We start from the raw sequence: 27,102 nt of genomic DNA, 5'->3' as shown, positions 1-27,102 counted from the left end.
AAGATGGATTTTCATCAGTCACTACATTCTCTGACGATACGGCAGTGGTTTTTGATCATGTATCTGATGCACAATAATTAGGCAAAATGACTTACCCTCAATCTTTTCAGTATTTAGCTCTAAGGGTGCAAGGATTCATTCCTGGAAAGGGAAGATGGTCGTGTGATTTAGGGCACTGGATGAACACTCAGATCTGACTCCTATCCCTGGTTCTGCCATAGCCTTGCTGTGTGACCTTGCACAGTCATTTCTCCATGCCTCGGTCTCGCCTAAAATGGGATAACAATAGTTCTTTATTTCAGAGGAGATACGAGTAAAAACCAGTTCAAGGCTGTGCCGCAGAGATGCTACTGCAAAGAGCGGCACAGAAAAGCTCAGACATGGAATAATACCTTGCTATTAAAATATGGGAAAACACACAGTAATTAAATGGAATAATAAATACAAAACATAGGCTGATTTTTGAGGAACACAACACTGATAGGCTTTACCTGAAATTAAAGCAAGCTTAAGCAGGATCCTTTGGGATTTAAACAATTTTTACCTGACTTCGTTTCTGAGATCTGCTACTACTAGAAGCTGTCTATTAGGAACACCAAGAAAATTACTTCATTGAAAACCTCCATATTGTTTCTGTTTTAAAGCAACCATGATTTCCAGCCCAAGAGAGGGTCAGATAAATATTCAGAGTAAGACTTTCAAAGCCAATGGAAGGGGCCTACAAACACAATTTCCTTCAATTTACAGAAAAATATGAGCGTGCAAATCTGAGGTAGCTTTGAAACTTCACCTTTGCTTTTGGGTACACTTTCAAATTAAATTATAAACAGGGCCACTGATCTTAATTGAACTGTCAGATGTCTGGAAAAGCTTCAATGTCACTATTCCAGAGTTACACTGTTGCCGGAATTGGACAGAGCTTTAGCAGGGAGCCTTCAGTAATGAGTATTTTTCCAAATGCAAAGATGAATCTTTTCCTCTCCAGAAACACGTGTCTATGTAACAGCATTTGTCTTTCATGTGGGGGTCAGTTATGGGCCTGTAGGCCTGGGAGACAGGATCTCAGGCCACATGCCTAGATAAAGCAATTGATTTGGAGATAAACAGATCAGGGGTTGTTCTGTCAGACAGAAGGAGAGAGAAGAGATGAATGATGAGACAGATCCTAGGAAGGGAAAATCATTTTTGAGAGATAGAGGGATGGGAAAGTCAGGCAGAGAATAGCTGGAAAATAGACCACAGAAAGGCAACATGGACCCAAAGAGGACAGCCAAGAGAACCTCACAGCTGGAATGATGAAGCCTGTTGGAGGGAGGAGACCCATGAGATGCTGTTCCAAGCAGAGTAAAAAGCCTACGCTCAAAGACACAGAAGTGCTGGAGCTGCCTAGGAACCTCCAGGGCTGGAGAGGACCAACTGCCTGTAGTCACCACGCACTGTCTAATAAAGCAGATGCCAAGCAGGACGGAGGACAGGAGAAAAGGAAAGCAAACTGGCACGTAATCCTTGATTTCACTCAACAAAAGCAACCGAAGGGCAGCTCTGGAAAGATGAAGCACAGAATTAAATGTAATTAATTGACTAGAGAATCAGTGAACATGCACCATATTATAACACTGAGATTGTTTTTGGGCAGTCCCTTACACATATACTTTCTGACCAGAAAAAAACTCAAAAAAGATTAAATCAGACCAACAACTTCTGAATCTCTGGACAGAGAAAGTGACTGCAGAATGTAAAACAGAAAAACATTTCTATCCCCAAATCTCTCCCTAGTACGTGCCCAGACAAAAACAACAAGGTGCTAAAGGATTGCATGGAAACGTGATTTACAACAACTATCATCTTCAGCTCCTTCATTAAGACCCCTACTAGCCCCCCCACCCCACAAATAACAGAGCTGTCAATCAGGTATCTTGCTGCTCCAGTTGTTCACACCCTTCGCTGTAACACTCCAAATGCAGCACTGCAGCACTTTGAAAGTCCAGATGGAGTCCACCTCCAGTAGACAGTGGAAGAAGATATGACACAGCATTCACAAATGCACAGAGAACTGTTTAATTTACAGCCACAATGGTGAAACAAACCATTTCAGAGCTTGGACATTCAAAGTTAAGTCTGACACTCATTCTTATATTCACTTATTGTGCTTAAGTATTAGAGAACACAGGATTACATTAACAGTACACAACAATCTGAGATCCCTGCAGGACCGAGTGGTGAAAGCGATGAGCAAGAATGAGGGACCAGCCCCTCAAGTGGTGTAAGCTGGTACAGCTCCATTGCAGGCAATGGAGTGATGGTGATTTACACCAGCTGAGGATATGGCCCTTGAAATGTCCAACTTAACTTTGAATTAATGTCTCCTGTGTCACAACCTTTAATGTCACTGTTCCTTCTGGTTGTATCTGCACACTTTGAAGAAGAAGGACTAATACCATCGCCTGTAATGTTTGAAAGGCTGCCAGGTAGTATCTCAGCTGGGCTACAGTAAGTGATGCTCACATCGTGACAGTACTCCTCATATTTTAAAAACCGTGGACTGGATTCTCATCTGATGTAAATTAGCTTAGGGGTAGCTGAAGTCAAAATCATTTGCCAATTTATACTAGCTGAGAATATAGCCCTGAGATTTTTGTGTTTTCTGCTGCATGCCGTATAAGCACTGTGCTTGAGAACAAAGACTCGTGTGCATTTCATTCCAGGCAACAAAATTAACTCAAGGCTACAAGTCTCAAACAAACCGCTACTGGAAAAGACTCCATTCAGTCTTCGTTCTCCCTTGGTTTTCTGAATTTGGCATAACACATCTATTTGCTGGCACCAATAAAATGCATGCCTCTCAGTTTGCTTTTTTTCCAAGACTTTACTATAGGGCCAGACTCCCTCGTGATGTAAATCAGCAGAGCTCCAGTATACTCAATGGAGTTACTCCAGAGAAGCTGGCCCACAGATCTGAATGCAACCTTCTTATACCGGTGCAATCACAGGACTCTCAAAAAGTTGTTTTGCAAATTATTCCACTTAAGTGACTTTGACATCCTTTCATACCTGCACAGTGTCTGAGTGGGTCACATAATGCTTTTCATCTACACGATTTTAATGGATATATGTTTTTTTCATTAGATATCTTTTAGACAAAAAAGGAACGGAGCAACATTATTGGCATCCCACTGAAACATAAATATATAAATTACATTTTATACACTTTTTTAAACGCAGACACATACATTCATGTGCATAACATTGTGAACAGTACACTTAGTGGAAAACAAGCACAGACAATCTTAGTTAAATGTATTTCCAGTTTTGGTGCTCAACATACACTGGGAAAATGATCACAAAATAGAACGGTGACTAACTCTATCTCTGCATTAGCATCTGAAGCCAATAATGCCTGTTAGCTAACGTTGCTTTCTTGGGTTGAAATCGGACATAGCTACAGGAACAGGAGGGGAATGTTTGAACTATATTTAAAGAAACTGAAAGGTTAAAAATCTCTCTCTCTTTTGTTGTTTTAAGGTTCTGCAGTTCATTCACATTTGAAGATATTTTTTGAGTGGAAACACTGTCTTCAAGACAAACTTTTTTGTCATTCCAAACTAAGAAAACTCTTTAATCTCTTTGCAGATGTTTCACAAATAAAGAATCCAGTAGTTCATTTTACATATCCAATGTGATAATCCAAACAAAATAAAGGGTACATAATCCAAACTACTGGGGTGGGGCAGTGATTTTGGCCAAGTGAGTAGCCATGTCATATCTGGCACAGCCCTAAATTTCCAAAGCACTACAGAAAGATTTAGCCATGTGCCTCCCACTGCAATCCGTGGGGAACTGAACATTTAATCCTTCAGCACTTTGAAAACATAGGAGCTGGTGCCAGGCTATTTTATCTGCCCTGCTATAGTTAAAATAGATTTTGATGTTATTTGGGCTATTCTACTAGAAAAATATGACCACAAAATGCTTTTTTTTTCTTTTTTCTTTTTTTTTTTTTTTTTTTTTTTTTTGGTTCAAGAAAACATAGCAGGCTTTCTCAGGTATATAAAACTGTTAATTTTTAGATAAAAATACAAACTTCACCTTTACAAAAACACATATTTCTGTTGAATACACATAAAGCATAACATTTTACCAAAAATAAAGAATTTTAGGTTTTGTTCAAATATTTGCAGCAAGGTAGTTCCCATGCCACCATGACATTGTACAATGCAGATACAAGAATTTGTACATTTCACACAGCTCCAACATGTGAAATAAAAGTATCTGTATACTGAGAAGAATGACAATTGCTAACACAATATCACTAGCCGGCAACTGGCATAAGTCTTAAAGGAAAAAAAAAAAAGGATTTTTGCATGGATATCCTATGATTTGTTTACACACGTTTGTCTTTTTTCTCTTTTTTTCTTTTTATGTAATGCTTTAAATTACGGGGGAGGTTGGGGAACATAAACCAAGAAACGTCTAGAAAATTATGCATAGGTATACCATTTTTATTTTAATACATCTCATTAGTTTGCATCCCACTAGAAGAAATACCATAATGTTTTGTGTTCTGCTTACTGTTATACCAGTCTTTTATATGTGTTATTGGCAAATGTAGTCCAAGAGATAATAAAAAGCTAGGCAAAGAGTAAAAAGAAAACTTAATAATCACTTTATGGTGTAAAAAAAAAAAAAAAAAAAAAAGAAAAAAATCCACTTAAGGCTCCCCAGAAGGTTTTTTTGTATAGACTTTTAAAACAACACCAAGCAAGGATGTATTGTTCTATAGTGTTTGCGTGGCATTTGATCATTTCATACATTCCTGCTTTTTTTGTGCCTGAAGTCCACCAGTGTCCATCCATCTTCATCAAGAACGCAGGCACATTTCTTGACGTAAAGCACCGTTGACTGCTCTGACAGAAATCCACTATTCACTTAGATTTTTGTCATGTTTTTGAGTACTTTTGGTTTCCTCCATTCATTCAACTGTCTTTTTTTCTTTTCTGTTTTTCTTTCTTTCTTTTTTTTTTTTCTTTTTTGGACAGGGAAGCTTCCTATTGTTTCACAGAGTGCTACAATACTTGCTTTGATGTCACATTAAACAAATGTACATTGTCTCTTTGTTCTCATTAAGTGTTCTTTTGAGCCAGTTTTTTCACATAGGAGAACAAATAAAGTATACAGTCAGTAAGCACCATACATAGTAGGTTCAGGAATGTAACAAACCATGTACATCCATGTCCCAGAGAGAAGTTTTTTTTCTAGCTTATTTTCACCTTACATCTGCAGGAGAGAAAAAAGATACAATAACTCTATGATTAGAATCAAAGGTCCTATCCTCTAAGCAGGTGACTTAAAAAAAAACTGTTCTGCATGAAGAGTCACTAACCTGGGACAAGAAGTTCTAAATGCTGTTTTGATTGAGTTTACATGCTCACTTTTAAAGTTGAATTTTAGAAAATCTTTGCTTCTATCATACTACTGCCAATAAATACCTGTTAATCTGAAACAGGATATCAAGTTTAGCATTTTTTAGAAACGGTACATCAGTATAAATGAAAACTGCCATTGGGAGCTTATGTGCACAAATAGGTGCTTGAAATTAAATTCACCGTCATCTAGGCGTTAGGCACATACACTGCAAAATCCAAATCATTCCCACTCCAAATACTAAAATCAATTGCAAGTGCTGCAGTTTACATAATTTAAAGTCATTAAGAAATGGAAATTCCATATTTAATTTGGAATGTGTATCGCCATCATCATACATTGCTAATATGTTGGCCAAAAGATTACAGTCATTTTTGCATTGAGAGGGTGTTCGTTTTTCACTATACTGAAAACTTCATGAATTTTGATGACTGACTGTCATCATCCTACTGAGACTGAACAAAGGAAAAAAAAAAAAATCTTAATTTTCTGGTGTAAGTAACATGGAGCCCTGCAATACAAAAAATGTTATTTCTAAGCATCTTCGTTGTCAGGTAGGCAGATCATCAGATCGTCTCAGGTGCATGTACAATCAATCCCAGTTCATGCCAAAACATGGGTTTGATGGTCATGCATATAATAGAATTTTCTGTATGTATACTCAATGTTTTACAGCCTGGAAACACAACGATTTGTAACCTGGCAATTCATTCATGCATTATTATGTGATGCTTTGACCTCAGAAATCAATAATAATGAAAAAAAAGCAGAGGCAATGGAACTTGAGATTTCAGAAGCTGAAGTATTAGCACCCTCCAAAAAAAAGAAACAAAAAAGGAAAGAAAAGGAAGTAGCTCAAGAATGTAAGATGCTGATGGTGATGTGGAGCTTAAAAGGAAAATACCAGCAGGTAGAATTATCAAAGCCAATCAAATCTAATCTCTTTGCAGCCTTGAGGTAGCAAGTGTCAAGATTTTGAACAGTGATTAAGTTGAAGTGATGATATTTGATTAAGTTTTCCAGTACTTGTGCTATTAGGGTGTTCAGCATATAGGTCCTACCTGAATATCAAATAGTTCCAGTAGGTTTTATGTTGGTTTTAACTTTTTTCGTTTCCATTTTTTACCTGATTCCCTAGGCCTTCCTGTTAACATAAGGGCAGGGCTGGTAAAAAGCCCTAAGGTAATGCATTTCATTGAACACTGAAGTAATAAATACTCAAACAGTTTACATTGCAAAGAAATCTCGTTATCCTTTGCATTAAAGTAATAACTTTATAACATCTGATTTGACATTCCATTTACAAAGTAATTATACAAAAGTAAAGAAATAATAAACGAAGTTGGAATTGCATACGTCATTTCCAAGATCCATCTCTAATTACTGTTACCATGCCATATTCAACACTTGCTTTCAGCTCTGTAGTTAAGCTATTTTCAGCTCACCATCCACTTGCTGGTGCAAGTTTTGTTCCTATCAGTAATTAAATCCTAGAAATCTATATTCTTCCATGACAAATTCTACCCCATTTTTCACACACATCAAAAAGAAAAGTTTTCATCTTAAAATCTTAACTGCTTAGTCTTTGGCAATTAAAGACATTTTGGAAAACTGAAATTGATCTAATGGAACTTTTTTCCAAATAGAAGACATAGAAAAAATATCAAACCATACACACATAAAAATAGACATTTTAAATGTGCTTTTGCCTACTCATAACTCAATGTAGTTTCAGCTAAAACACTCAGCTCAGATATAAATGGATGTCCAATAAAAATCACAGCAGAGGCCTAACTTTGCAAGAGCAAATTCTAATTCTTCTGCTCTGTACATAGCAACTGAAGTTTACATTTGCTTAGACCAGATTTATACCTCCATGCTGGATGGAGACAGTAAAGAAAACCCTTCCTTACCCATCCACCCACAAAATCCACCACCTTTGGGCAGCAGCTTTCCTCCTCTATTTACCTGCTTTTCACTGACTCTAATTTTGGGCAGCGTCTGCTGCACCCCTGAATTCCCAGCAGGGGTGCAAAACAAACTTTTGAAGCTGCTTTCAACCAAAACACAGAAGAAAGGAAAGTGTCCTTTCCACTGTAGTGCGTTTCCTGACCATGTGTCAAGTTCTGCATTGATTGCACCCTGGCAAGAGGATCCGAGATAATGATTTTAGGTGGTTTTATGAAAGTCAGATTGAAAGTAAATATTTTTCCCCATAAATCTTTCTCCAAGGTAACTTAAATGTTGTCTTGATAAGGCAAACTTAGGTTTAACGTGACAACTGACAATAAATTCTTGACAATAACTACGTAGGGAAACAATAGGAACGGGCAATGTTGTTTCAAAACTTCTTACTCTTGAATATTGAATTTATTCTTAAGTGCTTTACATTAATTTCATCAATATTTTCCCCAAGGTCAAGTAAATCTCAGCCTTAGCCCTGTATCCACGAAGTCTAAAGAGATTAGGCAACAGAGTTCACCAATAAGCTGCAACATGACAACCTTTAACTTAATTAAGCAAGAACCGAATACTATTGGGCACTCACATTTATTTAAAGGCTAACCTAATGAGAATTGATACACTTTAAACTTCAGATCCAAACTCTTGATAAAGCACAAAGTATTCAACAGATAGAATACTTCTACAGAGAAGTAACTGGGAGCTTCTCTACTGAATTCACTGGAAGCAAAGTTTGCTTTACGTTCTTTACTAATATAAAAATAAGGTCCATATGAAATCAGCATTAATGCAAAAATAAAAGGAAAACATACCAGTTTCTTCTTCTCTATAATCTGAATTAGTATTTGATGATGTACAGGTGCATTCCATATGCTCTTCTAATCTCACCAGAACTTCTTTTAATTTTGGCTTTTTTCTAACATATTCCACTTTTGCCACCTATAAAACACAATGAGGTATGTACTGAGACACATTAACATAGTTATAGTTCAGAACTGAAGACAAATAACTATACACTTCTATTTTTTTAATGTAGCCAAACCCATATAAAATGTTAGCATACTAATCATCTTTTATCTTAATTGCGCATCGTGTAACTATTTGTTACACAGATTATTTGTTTATTCAAGTTCAGCAGTTTGAAACAATTTTCTTTTCCCCTGAGAAATAAAACAATTTCCCGTTCATTTCGGTTTGAAGTTTTAAGCAACTCAGTTTTCACATATATCACAAATAAACTTCTATACGGATTCAAATAAGCGGTTGCTCTCGTAGACTGCTACTTTCAGCATGATCTTCTGTACATGTTGACCACTGTTCTTAAGCTGAATGCTAACAGTGAAGGCATGAGGTTGGTTTGTAATACATCTTCTGATTTACAAATTGGTAGCTCCAGAGCCCTCTGAATGTCAAGTGCTGAACTCTACAGAACCAGCATCTGAATATCAGCTGAGAAAGCAGCAATCTCAATCCAACTCACTTCTTGCAATGACCTGGGACTTGTCAACAAGAGCTCCCATGCACTGGGAGCCTTTGGCTTTATTGTGGACAGCTGGCAGGTACACTATTTCTCCCCAATCCATCCAACTGCGTTGCTCCACTTGGGGCCAAAGCACTGGCATCCTTAACAACAGAAGTCTGGAGGGCAAGATGAGGTTGGAGAGAGCATGCTGGAGAAGCTCTGGCTACAGGGAGGTCTCTCATCTGAAGGAAACTGATGCAGAACAGAAGGATGTTGGGATGGGGGGATACTGAACATGAGGATATCCTGACCAACTTGGTGCCGGCCGCCAGGAGAGGAGGCATGGTGCAGGAACACTGCTGTACTGGGGTGCTGAAATGGGTTGTGTGATGCTGGGCACCGACTTGTGCTAAGTCTAACAGGCATGACGGTCATGAATACAGCATCATGTGGGCAAAGAAAGGGCTAGACAGTGTGTAAGGGGTCCAATGTTTAGTTCACAATTGTGCTATAAACATTGCATGAGTAGGTGATAATTATTTACTTCAAACCGACATCATTGAAATGAAATCATGGCCCCTCAGTCCCACTAGTGATTTATCTACCATTTGACAAAAGGGGGCTGCAGTGTGGCTGTCCCAGCAAACAAGACTACGTAGTACAGGTATGCATTATAAATTAGATGAGGGAGCAGAAGAACAAGAGAGGCTGGTTGTCTCTACAAAAGTTACATGACAAAGCCGTAAAGTCCAATCCAACCAAAAGCTCCAGTTACTACTAAACAGAGCATCCACAATTACACAGACTCTCCTGGTGTAAATTTGTGTGGGGATTTAATGCTCCAAATCAATCTTCACACTATGAAAATCATTCCCTGGCCCTCCCAAAACTGGAAGAACAGTGTCGCAAAATGAGAGTGGTGGCTGGAAAAAACCACCAATTCCCAGTTCCCAGAAACACTCTTCTGGTTCTGTGGACACACAGAGGACCTCTGAAGACAGTAACAGAAGCTAGAGCAAAATCCTGGCCTTATTAAAGTCAATGGGAGAGCTGTCATTGCTTTCATGGAGCAAGTTCAGATGCACATTTCAGTCACCGCCTCTTGTGTCAACAGGATCTGGAGACTATTTTCATTTACCCAGCAAACAAAAGTTGCAGAGAGACAGATGCAATAACTAAAGCATCCACATTAAAAGGTATCTTCCAAAACTGCCAGATCGCCATATAAACAGATTAAGAGCTGGCTGTGACATACAAGAATGCTTTTGCTGAAAGACTAACTATGGGTCAAAGCAGTATGTTTCAAAATCTCCTATCAGATCTTGCCTTTGAACACAAAGATTTGAAAATGTATGGTACAACTGAGTCATCTGGCATCAAAGGATGACTAATCCTTAAAATTTACAAAAACAAACAGTAATTAAGACACCTCCATCATCAGAGACAAAGAAAGAGATCCAGCAATCATGAAACAGCTTTCAGATCTGCTATGCTTATTACAGCTGTTAGAATAAACCAGTCTTATTGAAAATTACATGCAACAAAAATAAACTGTAATCAAGCTTTTTAAAGTCTGTCCTTGTTTTGCTTGGTTTTCCAAACTGAAGATATATGCAGTTCCTGTGGCTATCTGGTATTAAACAACAGTTAAAAAAATACCTTGAAGAATAGAATCATAATGAATTTATGCAGAAATTTAAAGCTGGTTTTTACTGTATTGTAGTTAAAATACAAACCAGCATACATTCCACTGCCCTACTTCATGCTACACAAGTTAAAGGAATGTTGTTTTTCAAAGATGTTGCAAATATTCAAACTGAAGCAGCACAAAACAGATGAACTGCTGTGCTTGTGTCATCTGTTAACACCTGCTGCCACACACGATGCTAATCTAAAATGATGAAGGTTCCAGGTCAGATTTTCAGTGGGTATAAACCAGGATAGCTATGCTAATAGCATGGGATTTGGCCTTGTGTTAGCATCTTTTTTCTTCTTTGCATTTTTCTCCCTGGTGTTTATCTTGCATAGTTACTCTCATGCATACTACCAAAAGTTTTGAGATGGTCAGACCTCAACAAACCAACATCAGCTTCTTTTATTTGTTTCTAACACAACAAAACTAGAAATCCTCAAACCCCCCAAAACCACAAAATATCACCATATAAAATCTCTCTAAGAGAAGGACAGTGAAATAACTGACCAGCTTAATTAAATGGTTTATAATCAGTGGCACCATACTCGCATCACTGTAGACTCTAGGTACAATCCTGTGGTATGGTGTGGTGGCTAAGTAACAATGAAAATAAAATCTGGTAAAAATACGTGGCCTAATGGAAACATTATGGGAACACCTTTTCTAGAGCTTCTCCAGGAGAGATGTCATCAGGGAGTAATAGCAGGAAAAAAACAAGACTGTAAGCAGAAGTGTCCAAAACACCTCTAGCACAAAGCCAAAATTTATCACGGGCAGGAACTTGCAAGAGAATTTTCAGCACAGAAAATTCCTCATAACAGCAAAACTCACATGGCTGACAGCTAAACACAGGATGGGAAATAAAACCAAAGAGCAACTGAATGAGCATGCTTTTTGGAAGCACCTATTTCTTCCATATTAAAATAAATACATGCTGATATGATGGAGGTAAAACCTACCTTTACCTTGCAACTGTGATCTTTACAGCCCTCAGGTCAGCGAGGAAGACATAAGTCAACAGGGCATAAAGGTACTAGGACTGAGCAGGGCGCTTGCAAGGCCTGGCAAGTCATCAAGTGTTTCGCAGGACCGAAGCCACTGCTCCGGGGACAGGACAGCAGGGCTGGCACAATGCCTTCCAGGACACATCCCCAGCGCAGGCAGGATGGGAAGTGGCAGGGAGGCCAGCCACCGCAGAGCCTGGCTGCCACCCATCCTAAAATACCCATTAAAGACATTTACAGTGCACTCCTCTGACAAAATCCCTACCTCAAAAAAGTCTCGTGCAGTTATTTAGGGTGGAGTTGGGAGAGTTTTCCCTGCAGGAAAGCTAGGCCCAGGGGTGCACTATCCTGTCCGCGCACAGAGAGGGGCAGCTCTGTCGCAGCTCCGGGGACAGGGAGCGGCCCTGTCAGTGCCCGGGGCAGGGAGAAGCCTTGTCACAGCCCCGGGTGGGGGTGCTGCGGCCCTGCCAGGCCCCGGAGGGGGAGGCGGGAAGCTCTCTCACGGCCGCGGGGCACGCTGGGAAACGCAGTCCCCGTGGCGCGGTAAGCTGAGGCGGCCGCGGGGCAGGCTGGGAAGGCGCCGGGTGCGGGGACCGTAGGGAGACTCGGCGGCGAGAGCCGCCTCCGAGGGCGATTCGGCGGTGCCTGAGCGAGGGCACGGCTGGAGGAAGGGTCCGGGGGTAGAGCTGGAGGGTGCTGTAGCAAACCCGCTACCCGCCCCCGGGGGGGAACGGCCGGTGGGGGGGTGTCTCTACGTCCTCTGTCTGCAAGCGGAGCAGCCAAGCCTTGCCCTCTGTCAGGCAACTTGCAACAGCAGGGTTCCTCTCACACTCGGAGGGCAGCTCGCTCTGGTTTTCCATCTTGTCTTCACCTGTATCGGGGTTTCCCTTGTTTCTCCCATTCTTAAATTGACCCTTGATACCTGTCAGCTGGTCCTGCCTAAAGGTCCCACCCAGGTGCTGGCAGTAAGCACAGTTAAGTTAAGCCACAGCTAAAATCAAAAGCACTGTTTATCCTAATGATAGAAACAGTCACTGAAGAAAAATGTTCTTAAACCTGCAAACATTACATACAGACACATTACCTACACATGCCAAGTTGTTCTGCAAGGCCTTTTTAACCTCTTCAGAAGCTGGGTAGCTCTGCCAGTTCAGCTGCTGAGCAACTCATTTTGAATTCCTGCATTTTTTTCCATCTCTCTTCAAAACCTCTCCAAACAACTCCCAGATGACAGCTGAGGAGCTGCTCCTGCGTTCCTTCCTTTCCAGCTCCTTTTCTCTGCGTCTTTCTCTTATATTAATTTACTGTAAGAATACACCAGGTTAAATTTCTGCAAATCAGCTCAACATTGAATATTCAGAAATGGCTGAAGATGGTACAGCTATGGCTCAAGGCCAAGCAGAAGGCAAAGCTGAGGTAGATGGACTGATTTAGCTTTTGTTTCTGAGTTTGGAAATGAGTATTGCTGCAAACAACCGTCATACTCAGCTTGGATATTCAAAATTAGCAGTATAGGCAGGATTTGCTCTATAACATTAACCGTTTTTTTGCTCCTGTGACCAAATACACAACATCATGCTCAACATTATGAGAAACCTCTTGGGAAGACTCAGTTCAGAAACCACCCCAAATAAATTATGACCTGGTACTTGGTAAATACTTGGTCTCGCTGTGCAGAAGCAACAGGATCTGCAGACGTTACCGAAATGCTTTTGCAGACAGGGGAATATATCTGTAATAGACACCAACACCCCTAACTCACTGATCCTTGTCACCATTACTCTATCAGGAGAGAAATGCAATTCTTTCCTTCCTGTCAAAGAGCAGCTCCCAACCGGCCGCTTTATTTCAGTCCAATTCTCGCAGTGCTGCACAGGTACAGCTTGCTGAATAGAGATGTCTTTAGGACCTGGAGGCTGTGGTCTCATGGGCTCACTCTGTTACGGTGCAGGGCAAACCCACCTTTTACTAACCCACCCCATGAAAGGGAAACCTTAGAGGACCCGTTTCGGGGAAGCTGTGCCACCAACACCCCTGGCTTGGAGCCTCCTTACAGCTCAAATTCCACAAGCCCATTAATGGTACTTCACTGACCAAGGCGCAGTGAAGGCGAAGTAAGGACATCCCTGAATCCTACAGCCTTTGAATCCTGTTCCCAAGAAAGGAATGCCCCAAAACAAGCACCTCCGCTGCTCCTCCCACACTGCCACAGCTGTCTTTTAACCATGACTACAGTGGCCTTCAGTGAGACAAAGAAAACACCCTTTGCTTTCGCCCGTTGGATGATGCAAACCCACTTGCTGACCTTTCTGGGTGAACATTTTTCTAGTGTGAATGGGCCAGCTATGATCTCACTACCTTGTCAATGAAGAGGAAGTGGGGAAAGCCTTTTCAATGTTTAATCAAAAGAGGGCTTTTATGCAGCCTGACATCAGGGGAAAACACAAGACGGCTTTCCAACCGCGCTGCAGGAATGGCTGAGAAGGCTCTCCAAAGCCGCTCCCCCTACCTTTCCAGCGACCCTCACTCTGGGCCAGCTACTTAATGGCATGAGCAGACATTCAGCTCTCAACGTAGGATTGGCAAAAGGCTCATAAAACCATCAAATATATCAAAGCTACAAGCAGATCTGACTCTGGAGGGCATAAATATGGATACTGTTCAGAGATTTCTGGTGTGACAGTGGGGTCAGCCTACAACCTTTACAATGAACATCCTGTTCCTGCTTGACCTCTTGTCCTTTTTCCCCCCTTCTACTTAATGACTGTTTGGAGCAGTCTTGGAGCTTGGGAAAAAAAAAAAAGTCCCCCAAAGCTGGCTGACGTATATTGATATTGCTGGTGGCAATATATTTACACAGCCGCAAGAAGCAGCTGCTCAGCTGAGCCTACTTTTAGCTTGCACCCGACTAAAATGAATGCAAATCTAAAAGCACTAAAACCGTATCAGCAGACTAAATGAGAAACTAAGACTCCTTTAACATGGTGGTACGCTGGGGAAGCAGCCCCAGCAATGACATCCTGCAAAGCTGCTGCCAGTAGTGGAGTCTGCAGCTTCCAGGGAACCCGCAGCGTCCCCAGCAGCAGGGGACTTCAACAGCCAGACCTCTCCATCTCTATCTTCCCCATCATTGCAGGGGTAGGAAACAAGCACAGGGTTGCAATGTCACACACAAGTACCAACAGCAAGTTCACAATACACAGCTCAACTCTTTGCTGGGCATCTCCAGCTGCTTTGTACTTATTAGTTGCTACACAAAATTAACTGGAAGCTGTATCAAACCCAAAGGCAACAGCACTAGATATCATAACTCTGAGGCACTTTGCTGTTTAGCCTCTACTCTGAACGGCTTAGAATGGTAGTGTTTCAACTTCCCCAGTTTGTTCTCAGCCCTCAAATAATTATTGATCCGAATTTTTTCCTCATTTTATCATCCCAAAGGAAGGGCAGCAAGCAAGTGTAAAGTACAATTATTTTTTGAAAGATTGAGGAAATCTGTTTAGATGTTTCTCCAGCTTATTTGGGTGTGAAAACATTTTTCAGATGTTCAGAAATGGAGAAGAAAAAGGAATCCTGCTCAGATGCGTGCCTGTGTGTATGAAAAACAATGAACTGGCTGAGATGCCGTATTTCGTGTTTAGGATATACAGCGCAACGTGAGTTAACAGCACCTTTCTAGAGAAGAAATCCACTGCAAGTACAGAGATCAGTATGTTGTGCTGGGAAATTTTATGTTCAAGAATGTGTTGGGCTTTTTAAATTCTGCTCTTAAAATACTGAGGGCAACAAGAACTCATGAGTCTTAACAATGTAAATGCTAAGAGTAAGTCTAATCTCCTACATGCAGATGTAAATCAACATTACTTGTTCAAATACTGATAAAAATTAGAATACAGTGAAGCCGAATGAACATAAGAAATATTTCACGTAATATTTACTGGAAAATTGCAACAGGGATTTTGTCTAATGAGTAAATACAGCATGAAGCCGTTGAGTCTTCTATCCCTGGGGTAAGATAATTTGAAACACATTTTTTCAGATCAAAAGTGTTATGTTGTCAAATATAAAAGCCCAATTTAGGCTGCATAATATTTAATTAAGAAAACAGCATTCCATACTGTGATTTATTTATTTTTTTAAGTCCAAGGCCCCTTGAGTCATTTTATCTTCTTAACTTTAAGATTTGTACTGTGCGAGATCATGGGAAAGACACAATCGACTTTATTTTTATTACAAAGGAAGAAAAACCTAAAGGGAATCCTGTGGAAATCAAATCCAAACCCAAGATTTTCCAGTGATCACATAACTTGAAAAGGCCATCTGCTCACTCAAAATGGAGAGGAGCATGGTATCGGATCCTGCGGCTACGAGGATGGATAATAAAGATCCAGGTCACACAGAACAGCCACGAGAATACTTGGAGTTTTCAGACTTAAGGGGACCCTCTCAGGGCTCCGCAGCCACCATTTGCTCACCTTGACACTTCTGTGGTGTATCCGCGATGGCTGGCATTTCACGCTGCTGGTGTTGCAACAGCCAGTGCAACGCTTCACCTCCACGCAGGGCGGCCATATCAGGAAGTTGGCAGAGGTGGGATCAATCTGACTCCGAGGTATCTCGTATATAACCGTCCGTGTTTTGCAGACAGCTGGGATGGCTTCCTCTGCGGACACAAGAAATTCACACTTCCAGGTGAGCAGCTGCTCTCACCTCAGAGCACCCAGATACTTTACACAGTCGATTAATGAGTGGCACCCGTAGCTGGCGGGTTGAGAGGGTGGTCTCGTTCCCACTGCTCACTGACAAGCCGGTGCCGGGTACCGTTTGCCTACCACTAAGCTGTTGTGTGCTACCTTAACTCACTCCCAAAAGCCAACCCTAAAGTGAGGGTTTACAATGGCCCGGCTCCCAACATAGCTCAGAGCACATACCATTAGATAAGGCAATTCTGGCTCTTTAGAAGTGACGGCAAGCCAGGGGCTTCTCCAGATTAGATGATCCTTGAATACAGCCTCATAGCAACTGAGTAACAGCAGCTGTTATTTTACAACAGTGAGGCCATCGTTGCACACGTATTGTCACACCAACTTGGAATACCTGACAAATACCACCACAGAAGTTGTGCTGAGGATATTTATACCGCACCCAGACTGACTGAGCTGGGCAACAACCTGCGCCAGCCTGAAACTTCGGAGTTTGGGTTTCCACTTGTAAAACCTTAACATCCCCGCATCGGGGATCTGGTCCATCTGCCATCCCAAAGGGCAACTGCCATTTTTCTGAATGAAGTTATCAAAGGTTTGTATAAGCTGGGCTTTATTTGTTGTTTTTTGCGTGAGGCAAAACCACAAGAGTAGCATGACCTAAGAACCTGCAGTGTCATTTTCAGCTAAATCAATATCCTGCTGAGCTCGGGTAAGGTGAGCTTGTAGACAACCATTTCAGCCACGTGAGGATCAGAAAGAAAAACTCTGTGCTGCTGCATGATGCTGCCATGGAAAATCCAGACCATGCATCATTCTCAACCTCGAGACTGCCTAAGAAGTCAAGTTGACAATTCAAAATGGTCCAGAAAATAACAGCAACTGCAGGGACAACTTGTTTGATGACAAGGTCTTAGAAGGCAGCTTGCATTTTTTTTGCCTTAGAGTGGAAGCAGTGCTAGCTTTGGGTTAGTTGGGTCAGGGAACTGTAATACTGCCTGCACTTCTTCAGTTACTTCTGAAGTACAAGAAGTTCAGAACTGGCTTGTGACTGTAACATGAAAATCTAGGCTTAGTCTTGAAAGAGATGCATTTAAGTCAGCTAAATAGAGTGAAAATTCCTCATCTCAATACCCAATACCATGAACTCAAGACAATTAATGGATCCAATATTGCAAGATAACTGGCAACTCCTACAAGTTATTGAGCATGTGCAGTTCCCACTGACTTTTATGGGGAGGCATTCAACACCTTGCAGAGTATGGTGCCAAGTGTAGCAGACTGTTTCAGAACCGCTGTTCTCTAGAGGCATTCAGTGTGACGAGCATGCTTGCCAATTCACACTGCAAATCCATGCTGACAGCATGTTGTGCTATCTCCTGTGTACCACTGTAGCTTAAAGTAGAAATATATTGACTCTGAATTACCTATAATAGAGAAGATCGTGGATCTTTTACACAGTCAAATGGAATGGTAAAACACTCAGATCTAATGAGATGAACAAGCACTGCATACAAATCCTATTCCATAATTCATTAACAACTCTTTAAATTTATATTTGGGCTTCGTTGGATCACCATCATTACAGTTTAATAAGAAAAAAATCCCCTGTAAACATGCCTGGTGCCCTACGCAATGATGGAAATCAATGCCCCAGCGTTTCTGTCAATGACTTTTAATTTTTTGGATAAACTGTTTTATTCTTTTGAATAAAGAGTCAAGCTGTTTCCTTTTGTGGAGCTTCTGTACTGAAAACTCTACCAACTGTTGATGTTTTTTAAAGCACACTGCTGTGGTTGTTCCCCACCCCATGAATTATACATTGAATATCACAGCATTTTCTAACCAAGGTCTAGCCTTCTAACATGCTGCAACAAGAAAGTGAATGTAAAGAATTTGTGCTTGTCTGTCTCCTATGGACATCCTCCAGAAGACAGCTTCTCAGGCAATGGCTTGTTTTGTGCAAAAAGAAAGGCAGAAACTAGAAATGGCCTTTTTCCTTTGTGCGTGTCACATTTTTCCAGTGAAATGTCCTGCTTGGCTGACCAAAAGCACCCCCTGTTTGTACTCCCTAAGTACAAATAGCTTGTTTCTTACCAATGCTTCTTTTTCTGCGAATGGGCACAGGACGATTCTCTTGCACATGTTTAGCAGAATGAACACTATAAGGTCTCAAGTTTGTTTCTGAAACATCATCATATCCTAAAACAGGAAACAAAATATTAAACCTCAGCTACGTTACTTGCATCATCGTCACTACAGTGCTGTCCCAAACACACAAATCTGTGCAGTACATATGCACAAGACCAAATCCTGATGCAATTAGTCTAATGTAGCTCCTGTCAATGCAATTGTAAGGGCATAAGGCAGGGAAAATATAGACGTTAAATGTCATGTATAAGCATGTACAACTTAATTCTAATATCCATTTTACTGAAAGCCCCCAGAAATAGGGCACACTCTGTGACACAAAACCATATCTAAAGTAAAACAGTTGCATTTTTATGTGCATATGTGAAAGGCATAATACAGCTTTTCTTACTGGAAAGGTGTAGAAATAAGAACAATAATATTTCACATGAAATGTTTCTTACAAGAAGCTTTTTGAAGTTCTGGCATGAGAGTACGGTAGAAAATATGGTATTACACACCCAACAGCAACAATGCTGCCTCTGTAAATTTTCTCTTGCTTGGTTTTCAGGGCAGTACTAGGACAGAATGAAAAGCAAAAAGTAACTAGCATGGGTTTCCTTTTAGCCTCTCTGTTGCAGAACAAATCCCCTGTGAAGTATCCTAACCTTTGGAGGGGCATCTGAAGCTACTGCAAACTCTGGGACTGCATCCAGGCTTGTCTTGTTCCCTAAATAAGCCTACCACATGGGTTAAAGGGCCATGAGAAAAAGCAAAGATTGAAAACTTGGCATTTAATTTATCATAAAAACCAACAAAATAACTGCTCCAACTATTTGGTTTTGTTAAGTGAAGCAGTCCAGGTCGTGTCCCATGCAGTGGGGTTCTGAAAACGACAAGCACAGTCTGCAAACAGAAGATCAGGAAGATGTAAGCAAACTGAGGACTGCATACAGATTCCAGTATACCAAAACTACGATTTTTAGCACTCTCCTGCTTGGAGTGCCCACTGTAACATCACTGGAGAGTTTCAAGGTTTCATTGCTGGCTCCAAAGAAAACTGTACACTAAAAAAATGTAAATGGTTATTAGACAGTTCTCAATTACCCCCTCTACCTTCTACCAACATCCTACAATCCTCTGTCTTCTGCACTGTCACACTTCCAGTTCATTTTGCATCCACAGTTGACTGTGACTCTGGAGCGTGTTTCATTCTCAGCTTTACTGGTAATGCACATCATAAGGGTCTGCTCTACAAACCACCCAACTCCTTTTCTCCTCCCTCCAAGAAATCCTGCCCTAAAGAGCACACAGATGCTGAAATCACCTGCAGAGCCTGATAAGACACAAAGTGGTACCTCCAGCACCTTAGGAAGAGCTCTGTGCCTCAAGGTCTCTTGGAAAATACTATCGTAGGTAGCTAAGAGAAGACGAAATGGGAGGTCCAAGACGTAGTGCCAGGATCACCCACTGGTCCTCTCTATTTTCCTAATCAGCTGAACAGATCCTTGTCTGAAATAAGTCAGTGTGAAATCCAGACTCTCAATTAACCCAAATAAGTTGGCTCCTGCTTCCCATGTAGAGTGCTTGTTTCCCATTGATTCTGAGGGGAAATTTTGGAAACTCATTAGCTTATAGTGGGCCTTATTTGCAGTCCCAGTCCTGTAATGCAACACAGCAATGACTAATGGCTTTCATTCCCGCTTTTATTGTACCCCATGCTCATGAGAAAACTCATCAGTGAGGTAAATAAAACGGCTTTCCCGAGACCCCACAGGAAGTTTGCGACTGAGCTGGGGAGCGGAGACTCTCCTGCATCCCATTCCAATGGCACCAGGCCATCCACCTGACCCCAAATGGTGTTATGCAAAACGAGGATCCGTTCTGATGTTCCTTCAGCCCTCTTCCGCTTCCTAACACTCAGCCACCCAACACCTCAATACTGACCTCCTTTTTGGCAGCTTTGAGTTGTCACAACCTCTCCCTCAATTTGAGGCAACGAAGTGATACTCAAAAGAAAGCAGCATGAATTCTGCTCAGTGCAAGATCCAAGCTAGGCTCAGAGCAAGAAGCATCTCCGTCCGCGTTCAAACGGTGTTCAAAAAAAGATTAAACACAAAATCAATGCCTCTAATTCGAACTGCTTGGTGGGCACAAACATCTTGCTGAAAAGAGAAACCGTCGATGATGCCAGCTGTACGGCTGGCCTGAGCCACAGGTCCCAATCCCACATTCAACACGCTGGCGTAGCTCCCTTCTAACATGACTGATTTCCTGCTGTCTTGCTTGAAGAAACTGGTAAGACTAAAGGAATAGTATGATCAGCTAACCAATATGTTAAGCCATGTGCTTATATATAACTGCTCAACTCGGCTGCAATTAGCCATATTCTATCATCATGTTTATAAAGCAAAATGACATGTCGAGGAGCATGTGTTGCTTATAAAGATGATTTCTAAGGTGAAGAAGGCCTCTGGCTCATACTGTATCTCACTGTCTCGCTACATATCTTAGGCATGTATATCATTTCATAAGTTCAAGTCTCGCTGTGGGGGTTAAAAAAAGAGATCTGCACAGTTAGCACAGCAGACTGCAAAGCAAGTTCCAATCCTCAATGCATTATGCAACACAAATTGTATTATTTCTATCGACACAGCATCAATGTGGGGTTTTTTTAATAAACAGAATTATGGAGCACATGGCTGGTGCCAGAAGACACTATAATGCTAAAGGCACTTGGTGTCCCCCTGATCCCCACAGGCATTTGGAAGGAATTCCATTTCCCAGTGAAGTCAGTGGGAAAATCACTGCACTTCAAGCGATCTTTTAAGTCAACAGGTGTCCTGCCCGAGCAGGACTGAAAAAATCAGAAAGTCAGCTTTGAAACCCACACTTGACACTGGATGTGTGGCCAGAAGACTTTCTTTTATGTCACTAAAACAACGACGCTACGGTAATTACAAATAGCACTCTCTAGCTGGACTTTAAAGAAGCCTGATACCTAATTTACAATGCGGCAAAAAGGATTCCCAAACGAATCATGTCAGAATTTGCATCAGTTTTTCCCCCCAGTGTACTGACTCAGGAGCATGAAGTTGCAGGATAAGGTGTTTCAGCTCTTAGCAAAGGAAATGGGAGTTATGGGTGCTTAGCGCCTCACAAAATGAGGCTTAGAGCAGAAAGCTTAGAAATGGGTGGTTCTTAGTTTAGAAATTGAACATTGCTTGTCAGTAAGCGAAGATGGAGGATGCTGCACAGAGCCAGATTAATGCAGCTCTCTTTTAACATTTTAATAATAAAAAAATGTTTTCATGGCAGTCGATCAAGAAATTTCTCTGTAATCTTCTATGTACTGACAACATATCAATGATGGGTAGAAAAACTCTTGCAATTAGCCTTGGACAATCCATTAGTGTAGCTGAAATTGTTCTTTTTTGTCAGATTGGCATTTTTCCACTGGGTCATGGAGTATAAATCACAGAGTTCCTGTGACATTCTGCCAATATGTGATTACTCTTCTCCCTAAATAAGCATGTGGAAAGCATCCTAAGACTACTATTATATTTATCAATTCATACTTTCTCGTTGCTATCTCCTTGCCAAACAATTTTATGTGAGGTACAATCTCCAATGTACGCAGTCTTAACACAAACCCTTCTAGATAGCACTTTGATGCGCATCCAAAACATGTAGGTCCAAGACTTCGAGTACCAACAGCAGCAGCCGAGGAAATTCTCATTATCTCTTTTTTCAGGAATTCAATATAAGGTACAAAAAACTGAAATGGTCTGTCTTACAGATCAGTCCCAGAGTTAGAAAGCCCAAGGCAACATCAATCTGTTTGTTTGATCTTCTTTCTGGCTGATGCAGAATATGCCCTTCTGACATCCAACTGCAGAGATAGATGTCATTAAGTTTTCAACTTTGATCTATTAAAGGAAATATAAGTAGCAGCCTGCAAGATCCTGTTTTGTTTAGGTTTTTTTCCCCCTTAGATGTGGGGGATCACCTAGATGTGATCAACCAGCTGTAAAGGAGGAGGAGTATTGCCTCTATCAGTCTAAGGAAAACACAGGACACACATGGCAGATGCCAGCCTCATCCAACGTTTAAGAGGTGCAAGGAAAGCTAAGGCATTGTAACACCCTTAATTTGAGCACCACACCAAAAGCCACAGAGTCAACAGAAGATTTTCCGATAGATTGAGCTCTGCGGCAACCTTAACACTTTTACATGAAAGTCTACTGTTAATTTAGAACGTTTCTCCACTTAACAAAAGCTGCTCTACTAGTTCTTAATCACAGGCCGTTAAATTCACATGGCCTAAGGTGACCCTGTGGTTGATGCCCTTAAACCATGCAAAGAAGCACACTGAGCCCTGCCTTTCCCCAGGCAGGGAGATGACTGGGGGAAAAAATCTGTTCCCAGCGGGAGGCAAACATAATAGGTGATGAAATGAACTCTACCTCCCACAGGACAGATGGGAGAGGTGAAGCGCGAGGAGAAAAACCACGCTGCTAAGCCAAAGAGAACGTCACAGGCGGAATATAGGAAATGCCCCCGTTTCGGTGATTTAGTCTGTTAGTAGTAAAACTGTACTCTGCACGCTACAGCTGCCTACTTCCTGGGATCGTGCATGCTTTCTGTTTTAAATAGAGTCAGACTTTGCTCTCCGTCACACCAATGAAACTCCATTGCCGACTATGGATCCCAATCACAGCAAATTAATGTAAGACCCTGTTTTCTGCTATAAACAGAGGATTTTCATGTTGCCTTTGCAGAGGTTTCTCTTTGAATCGGTCATGCAGCACTGGGCTCTGACAAATTGGCCTGGATTTTCTTTTTTGAATACAATGATAAGCTCCATGTTGGGTAGTGTTTTTCTTTAAGTAATACGCCAGATGGTCTGGGGGTGTGGTTTCTAATTTTATGAAGGGGGTTATCAGTCATCTTTGTGCTACAATACAGAGACCAAATCTGCCAGAATAGAAGAAAAACCTGCCCACTCTGACTTACAAAACTTACTTTTCCAATTAAAAATATATGCTTTGCATTGCAGGAGAGAAAATGACTGCTCTTCCTTCATTTTGCACAGATTCTGCCTTGTTACTCGGGAATATCAGGCATTTTCTGCATGCATGCCTGATCCTGCAAACTCTTCCCCTACAAGATCATTCTTAATTCTCGAGTCCACCCACTGAGTTTAAACAGGGCTACTCACATGCAGAAGGACTGGCAATACCATACACTAAAATGAGGGAGAAAATGATCACTGGAGTGTTTTTACTATGATCCTCAGTTTGAAACAGTATATGCTATGAAACAGAAATAAATCTACTGTACAAGCCCTCACTAAACTAGTCCTTCCCTAAATGCAATTGCGGCCCTAAGGAAATACATTTCAGAAATATCATTTCACCAGAGACAACTAGAAAACACTTGATTTGCTAATCCAAGCTAATACTCAATATTGTAAACAGGCCTGATCCTGTTTACTGAAGAAAACATGGTAATTTCAATGTTTGATTAGTCACTCTGATAAACCCTTAGTAAGAATTACTCATGACAGCAAAGACTGCCCAGAAAACATAAGTGTGGGCAGTAAAGGCAGGTTATTCTCTATGAAGATCCAGTCCTGCTTGTGTAGCTCAGAAAAGCAGCACACAAGCAAGAAAGAACAGGGTGAAAGGCTGAATATATTGTTTTTATTTTTTAATAGTGTTTTAGTTCATGTCTTAAGGCATCACTGTTTCATGTTGAAATAGTAAAATATTTATGTGTCTTGTTTCTCTAATGGTTTCTAAACTGACAAATTGCACGAGAACAGCAAAATGAAATGGTAAACTTGTGGCTGACCCCTTTAATTTTTGGTCATGCATCCTCTGGTTAATATTTGCCATGAGGTAAATAATTATTTTCTGAAATAAATTTCTCTCCTCTGCTATATCTACTAATTTATTCCACTCCTGCCGTTGCTCCACTTGTCTGCTTGATTCTCTTGCAATGGAGCCATGTGAACTTTTGCTCTCCCTGTAAGTGGTATTTAAAAATGAAGCGTGCCCTTGTTACACTGGGGTATTTGAAAACAATGTATTCTGGTAGCTACAGAATACTGACTCAAATGCAGAAGAAACATGCACTATTTTAAAATGCTAAAGCTCAGATCCAGCCCTTCTGCAACACCAGCCAAGCCTTCCACTGAGTTCACTGGGAAAAAGATCTTAGCAGTAGTGCACTTGCCTGGTCCAAAACAGTCTTCAGTGGGGAAATATGTATTGCATACCCTCTCCCTGTTGTGAAAGCTTCTTTAATTGCAGTGATAAGCAATAATGATGAAGCACTGCTCTCCAAAAACATTAAATCCATGCCAACATATCTGGTAATTAGTAATTAGCCTCTATGGTAAAGTATTGCACAAGAGAGAAATATTCCCATTTTCAGTGTAACGGGAAACCGTTTGCTCCCTAATCACATGAAAATTGAAAGCTATGTCTGTAAAATACGTTCCTAGTGCACTCCTGCTCATTAATACAGCGCTATACAAAAAGCAATGAGTTAAAACTCTAGAAGGATCCTGCAGCACTGAATGAAGGTGATTGAACCTGGCACAGACTTTACAAAAAGACACAGCATATGGTTTAAAAGGAGATGGCCCAGTACCAATGCAAGCAAGAACCCATTCATTTTTCTCCACGTTTGCTCTTCAGAAAGATGCAGGTTTCCCTTGGGCACATCAAAGGTGCCGGGTTTATTCTCTCTCAACTAAGGGAAGAAATCGCCATGAACAAAGTGCATCAAGTGAAACCAAATGATAAGAAACACAGTAATACAGCGCTTCTAGATCAGATTTACTGCTGCACCGATCTGTTTGAACTGCAGGTTCTCACTACACCTATTTGCATGCCTAATGATGCAGAAAATAACCCTGCACTATTTTCTTTTGGAAAAAAAAAAGTGTTTTTTTAAGGGTAAGCTTCATATGCAGGTTCCTGCTTAAAGTCAGCATGGACGGTTTATTTTCCTTTTAATAAAGCCCAGCGCTTGAAGAGACATTACTTCATTCATAAATATTGTTTCAAATATTTTAAATACCTCTAGGACAGTAGTTTAAAGATAACAGAGCAATGCAAGACCAACAACAAACCTTATGGAAATTCTTCTCCGCTGAGAGACGGAGAAGTCTGAAAACACGGAGGGTCACTAGGTCCCTCTCCACCCTGAACCCCCTCCCGAAGTTTTAATACCCGATCGGCCCCCTGGCCGCCGCCTCCCTTTGAAATAAAGCTCCACTGCCCAGGGCACCCTGCCCCTTCAGGCTGGGTCCCCGCGCGAGTCTCGTCCCCGAGGCGAGGCGGCCCGGGCCGCGCCGCCGGAGCGGCGAGAGGCGTGCGGGGCGCTGGGCCGCGGCCGCCCGCCGTGCCTCCCCCCCGGGGCGGCGGCGGCCGACGGCGCGGAAGGAAGGAGGACGGGACTAATTTACCTACGGAGTCAATCTCCAGGAGGCGCTGCAAGTCGCGGATGCTGTGGATCTCGCTGTGCGCCAGCCGCTCGATGAGCTCCTGCGGGATCTCGGCCTCCTTCAAAGACACACACACACACCGCGGGTCACCGCGCAGCCCCGCGGACTTAGCGCTTCGGCGCTGGGGGTCGGGGTTTGATGGGGGGTGCAGGGCGCCTGCTGGACGAAGCAGGGAAAAAGACGCACCACTACCCCCGCTCCGCCGGGCCGCCTGCGCTCCCGCGGGGGCTGAGTGCCCCCGCGGAACTGCGCCACGGCCCGCCCGGGCGGGCAGCTCCGCACGGCTCCGGCCTGGCGGGGCGTGCGCCTGGCAGAACCGCGCCTGCCCCCCCCCCCCGAGCCCCGCTCGACGTCTGGGCACCCCCCGCGACGGCCGGCTGCTGAAGTTTGCCCAAGCGGGCGTGAAGGGAACCGCGGGCGTGGGCTCCCGCGCCCGGGGGAGGAGGAGGACTGCGTCCCACGGGGCCACCGCCATCCTACCATTGCCCATGCCGCGGCTCCCACCGCCAAACAGACCCGGTCCCGGGAAAAGTTCGTGCAGTCGCCGTGCAGCGCCGAGCACCGCGCTCGCCGCGGCCGGGGCCACCTGTGGCAACCCCCGCGCCCCGCTCCGTGCCCGGGCGGCCGGGCTGGCTCCCCAGCCTCGCCCGCGCTGAGCCGGCTGGTCTCCAAAACCCGGGGAGGGGCGTTTCGGGGGGCATTCAAGCAGCTCCTGGCCGCGGCACTAACGGTGCCGGCGGCCGGCTGCGCGCAGCGCCGTGCGCCGCGGGGGCGGCCGCTGCCGGGCGGCTCCGCGCACCGCTCTGCTTGCAAACAGCCGCAGCCCGCTCGCACCCGCGGGGCGTGAAAACATACACATAGAAATACACACTAGGTATATCAGATACACAATTTTTAAGGGCAGCCAGCAGCCCCGCAGCGGAATGCACGGTCATTGCCCTTCCCCTCTGGCATGCATGAAATGGCAACTTGCTTTCTGCCTCGGCCCCGCAGGGGCTGGGGCAGGGCGAGCGCGGCCGCTGAGGCCGGGGCGCGGAGATGCCCGCGGAGCCCAGGTGGGCAACCTACCGCCCACTCCCGCTCGCCCCGGCCCCCGGCTGCGGCGTCCGGGGGGACCGAGAACGCAGGAAGCCGCTCTCACCTACCTCGCAGAAGGTAAAGGACAGGTAGCCAAAACCTATCAGCAAGACGCAAGCCCAGGTCCTCAT

The 27,102-nt window shown here is 42.8% G+C and overlaps 1 protein-coding gene across 2 annotated transcripts; it reads right to left on the bottom strand.

Moving 5' to 3' along the window:
• Positions 1-135: 135 nt before the first annotated feature.
• On the bottom strand, positions 136-27,102 carry PDGFA (platelet derived growth factor subunit A; the record flags this gene model as incomplete). Of its 2 annotated transcripts, none has more annotated exons than XM_082006701.1 (6): positions 136-269; positions 8,196-8,322; positions 16,018-16,205; positions 18,343-18,447; positions 25,856-25,952; positions 27,040-27,102. In XM_082006701.1, the coding sequence occupies 6 exons, from the start codon at positions 27,100-27,102 to the stop codon at positions 136-138; spliced, it is 714 nt and encodes a 237-aa protein (XP_081862827.1). The 2 variants fall into 2 exon arrangements, with proteins under 2 accessions (XP_081862827.1, XP_081862828.1); XM_082006702.1 differs by lacking the exon at positions 136-269 and adding an exon at positions 5,553-6,565.

The sequence above is a fragment of the Phaethon aethereus genome (assembly GCF_964289735.1).
Source record: "Phaethon aethereus genome assembly, chromosome: 15".
NCBI classification, from domain to species: Eukaryota; Metazoa; Chordata; class Aves; order Phaethontiformes; family Phaethontidae; genus Phaethon; species Phaethon aethereus.
Note: the sequence above shows the minus strand (reverse complement) of the source record. Positions and strands in the feature narration are given on the sequence as shown.